Genomic DNA, 4997 nt, shown 5'->3' with positions numbered 1-4997 from the left:
AGGCAGCCCTAATCTGATCATCCTTGGCAGCCAGAGGAGCCACCACCGAACCACCGACGGCTCGATCTAAGTCGCTAGCTAGGTGGTAGCCCTAATCCCAGTGACTGCTTTTTTTTTTTTTTAACATTCTTTAGGATAAGGTTTTTGAGTATTTAAGAATTTTTATACTATAGATGCATTATGTTTGGGAATTAAAAAAAAAAAAACTATTTTTCGAAATTTTGTAACCAAAAATGTTATTCTAGACTAGTTTGTCAACTTTGGACCCGGGTCTATCGATTGGATCCGGATCCAATTAAAACCAGACATTTTCGTTGTATCCAGGCTCCAGAGCTTTCGAACACTGGAGGAATCACTCCAATAGACGTTCGAAGCTTTTCTTCTCTGTAGAACGTAAGTTTGAAACATGAGCCGCCATGAACCGAGCAAAGGCAAGCCTTACATCACTCAGACTCCTTAGCCCGCTCCTCTCCATAGGGTCTCCCGCAACTCGGCCTCTTGCCAGTCAGGTGATTCACTTCTCTCGCTCTATTTCCGATCCATCTTTTTATATTTCCCACTTCCTCTGTACCCATCAAAAGCTGTTCTTCTCGTCGAAACCAAACACGGTCGTAGACCACGTACTGGCAAACGATTGGTCTGATGAGTTCGAACGCGAGTTAGAAAAATTGAATCAACCGCTGACCCACGAAACAGTTATTTACGTTTTAAAGAAAAAACTCGATAAAGACCCAGAAAAGGCCTCGGGTTTTTTCAACTGGGTCTGTGAGAAAACTGGGTTTAGACCCAGTTATTCGGTGTATAGCGTAATGCTTAGGATTTTGGTAAACAAACGGTCAATGAAGCAGTTTTGGATCACACTAAGGAAAATGAAAGAGCACGGGTTTTATGTCGATAAGGACACCTATTTGAGAATTTTGGGGCAGTTAAAGAAGGCGAAGATGCCTGGTGATGCCGCGGCTTTGAGCCATTTTTATAGTAGTATGCGTGTAGAGAATGCCAGGGAGAATTTTGTGAAGACGGTGGTTCATATTGTTTTGGAGTCAGAGTGGAGTGATGAAGTTGAACTTGAATTGGGGGAGCTCAAAATTTTGTTTTGCGATAACTTTATGATACGTATATTGAAGGAACTTCGTAATTACCCTTCGAAAGCTTTGAAATTTTTTCATTGGGCAGGCCAGTGTAACGGTTATGAACACAACACAATGTCTTATAATGCTATTGCTAGGGTTCTTGGTAGGGAAGATTCAATTGAGCTGTTTTGGAGTGTTGTTGAGGAGATGAAGAATGTGGGTCATGAGATGGATTTTAACACTTACATAAAGATCTCAAGGCAGTTTCAGAAAAACAAGATGATGGAGGATGCGGTGAAGCTCTACGAGTTTATGATGGATGGTCCATTTAAGCCCTTGGTTCAGGACTGCGGCATTCTTTTGAGAAGCATATCAGCTGGGGATAACCCGAATTTGGACTTGGTGTTTAGAGTTGCGAAGAATTATGAGTCAACTGGGCATACTCTCTCCAAAGCCGTTTACGATGGGATTCATAGGTCGTTGACAAAAGCAGGGAGGTTTGATGAGGCAGAAAATATTATGAAGGTTATGAGAAATGCAGGGTATCCACCTGATAACATTACATACAGCCAGGTGGTTTTTGGACTTTGTAAGGCAGGTAGGTTTGAAGAAGCTTGTAAGGTGCTTGATGAGATGGAAGCACAAGGATGCCTTCCCGATATTAAGACTCGGACCATTTTGATTCAAGGACTTTGTGCAGCCAATGAAGTTGAAAAGGCACTAATGTGTTTGGCAAAGATGATGGAGAGGAACTATGACGTCGATGCTGATCTGTTGGATGTCATATTAAATGGTTTCCTTACTCAGAAGAGAATAGATGGCGCATACAAATGGCTTGTGGGGATGGTGAATAAGTCACGTGTACGACCTTGGCAAGCTACATATAAAAATATGATCGAAAAGCTTTTTAGCGTAAAGAAACTTGAAGAAGCACTGAACCTGCTTCATTTGATGAAGAAGCAAAATTACCCACCTTTCCCAGAACCCTTTGTCCAATATATTTCAAAGTTTGGGACTGTGGAAAATGCCGTGGAATATTTGAAGGCATTGAGTGTGAAGGAATATCCATCCTCTTCTGCTTACCTTCATGTTTTCAAATCATTCTTCCAAGAAGGGAGACACTCTGATGCCAAGGATCTCCTTTTCAAGTGCCCTCATCATATTCGTATGCATGGTGAAATCACCGAACTTTTTGGTTCCACAGGGAACGACAATACGACTTCGGGACCCTTATACTATGAGGAGTGTGCCCAATCGTAAGTTCTCTCTTGCAATCAAAGTTGTTCAATACAATGGAGGAAGTTATTTATTCCTACTCATTGCGTAAGAGAACTGACATCATTCTTAGATGAAGATTTTCTGGACTAGGTTCTTAACTAAATTGCTTTTTGTAGTTCTGAGGTTCTGGTGGGTGGTTCATAAAAGTTAATACTATGACCAGTAAAATTGTAAGGTTTGAGCACTTTTTCTCTTGTTTTGCCTCAAAAATAGCAAGCATTTGTGCACTTATTCTTGAAATTAGTATGTTAAATCCATGGATAAAGGCTGAAACCCTTCTTTCATGCGTGTGCTTGTGCTTTGCAATCTTGAGTATCTTGAACATCCAGATGTTCCATTCTACATACCCCCCATGTTCCTTCTGAGTGAACTTTCAAAACATTTAGGTGAGATAAATGTTGTTCTTTCATTCTAGATTTTATCATCTTCAACTACACTTGCTGTTGCGACATATTTTAATTGGTTGTATGTTAACCACTTAAATGAACAATCTGTTCAAATGGTATCACATCAACAAGTGTGACCGGAGATAATAAAATAAAAATCTAAATTGAAGAGAGTCATTGCTATTTTTTAAGTGATAAAAGGACATCAATAGGACCTGCAAAGGAGACCAAAGGGGAAGCTCCGGAAAGAAGGCAGGTTTTTTGTTTCTTTTTTGAGTGGTGTGGAAGTAACCTAGAGCTCCAGTAAAATTTAGGCATAACAAAGCTTAGAAAAAATCATTGATAGCCAAGCCATGACATATGGGGCATGCATTATGTGAAACAGATGCGAGAAAATAGGAGTAAGTTGGATCAACCATAGGGTAATTGAGAAAAAAAAAAATGCGAATAAAAGAGTCGCACAAGCACCATGTTCCTTTTCCAGGGAGCAAATTAATGGCCAGATGCAAAAGTCGCTGGTGTGGACGATTAGATGGTTTTAGATAAAAGTTAAAAGTTAAATAAAATATTGTTAGAATATTATTATTATTATTATTTTGAGATTTGAAAAATTGAAATTGAGATTTGAAAAAGTTGAATTGTTTATTATATTTTGTGTGAGAATTTAAAAAAGTTATAATAATGAAATTAGATAAAATGAGATGAAACACTCTCTGAATCCAAACCATTAACATTAGTTAAAAGGAGCTAAATTTTTATCAGCATCTCACTTCATGTAATGCCCCAATCCCACATGGAAAAGGAAAAATAAATCTCTCACATTAATTCAAAGTCATGTTTAGATACAGAAACGGTTTCATCTTACTTATCTCATCATTACAATATTTTTAAATTTTCACACAAAATATAATAAACAATTTAACTTTTTCAAATCTCAAAATAATAAATAATCTTAAAAATATTACTCTAACAATATTTTATTCAACTTTTAACTTTTATCTGAAACCATCTCATCTCATCTCACTATCTAAACAGGTCAAGTGTTAAGTTCCATATTAACTAATTATTAGTTGAATTGCATTTTATAAATAATTTTAGGAAGAGTTTGTTTACTTACGAGTCGATGTCAATTAGGATTGAATAGCGGGTCCCAGCTTGCACCCACCCTACATTAATTATATTGTTCGTTTGCAAGTATAATTTCTCTTACCTTAACTTTTGAAAATTAATTTGTAGCAAACTCTTTCTTTAAATTATATTATATTATATTATGGTATCAGAGCCAAATTATCATATCAATCATGTCATAACTACTAGAGCATTATCTCACACGATCTTGACAAAAACCTTAGAATATTAACAGTTTATATCACTCAAAGTCTCCAATCCTAGCTAGATTGGAAAAAAGAATAGCTTACATGAAATATGTATCTTATCAAAGTAGTCATGACTTCACATTAATTTCAGAAAAAGAGGAAAGAACTAAAAAAAGGATCAAGACCTCCTCACATTGACTTCACATTGTTTGAAATTTTTAAACAAATGAAGATTGTTTTTTGGCATCCATCACATCTCATCTTATCTCATCATTATAATTTTTTTAAATTTTCATACATAATATAATAAACAATTCAACTTTTTTAAATTTCAAAATAATAATAATATTAAAAAAATAATATTCTAATAATATTTTATTCAATTTTTAACTTTCATCTAAAATCATCTCATCTCATGATCTCACTATCCAAATGGGGCATTAGTAAAGTATTTACAACCTGACATCCCATTTCAAGATGGGATAAAATATTGAAAGATGAGCTGATTCTTCTTAGGGTATAAGATTTAACAAAATTTGTATCCAACAATGATATTAATATTTAGATGAGAATACCAGTAGATCGGTCAATCTGCTCTTCTTCAATAAACAGCCTTTCAATAGATGGATGCCACATATGCATTTTATTTTACTTGGTTTGGATTTGCCTACACCCGATGAGACCCCATACAGCCGTCCTTCACTTCTTCGTCTTCCCCTCCATCCCATTCCCAAACGATCTCGACACTCATTCCGGAGGTAACTCGACCCCACAACGGAACTCGAATCTCAACTCCGCACTCATCTCGTCGGCAACTCGACCCCTCGACGGAGCTCAACCCAGACGGTGGCATGGAGGAAAATCGATTTCCAGAGAAAACCCATTTGAGAAAGATACCCAAATAGAAGACCGACATTATTTCCAGTGGACAATACCCACATCAC

The 4997-nt window shown here is 36.7% G+C and overlaps 1 protein-coding gene across 1 annotated transcript; it reads left to right on the top strand.

Annotated features, from left to right (window-relative positions):
• The first annotated feature begins 285 nt into the window (after nucleotides 1–285).
• Nucleotides 286–2624, top strand: LOC121237933 (pentatricopeptide repeat-containing protein At3g48250, chloroplastic-like). The gene has a single exon (XM_041134865.1). The coding sequence runs from the start codon at nucleotides 417–419 to the stop codon at nucleotides 2331–2333; it is 1917 nt and encodes a 638-aa protein (XP_040990799.1). The 5' UTR covers nucleotides 286–416; the 3' UTR covers nucleotides 2334–2624.
• The last annotated feature ends 2373 nt before the right edge of the window (nucleotides 2625–4997 follow it).

The sequence above is a fragment of the Juglans microcarpa x Juglans regia genome, chromosome 6S (genome assembly GCF_004785595.1).
Source record: "Juglans microcarpa x Juglans regia isolate MS1-56 chromosome 6S, Jm3101_v1.0, whole genome shotgun sequence".
NCBI lineage: Eukaryota > Viridiplantae > Streptophyta > Magnoliopsida > Fagales > Juglandaceae > Juglans > Juglans microcarpa x Juglans regia.
The sequence above is the reverse complement of the archived record's forward strand: the minus strand, read 5'-3'. Positions and strand labels throughout refer to the sequence as shown.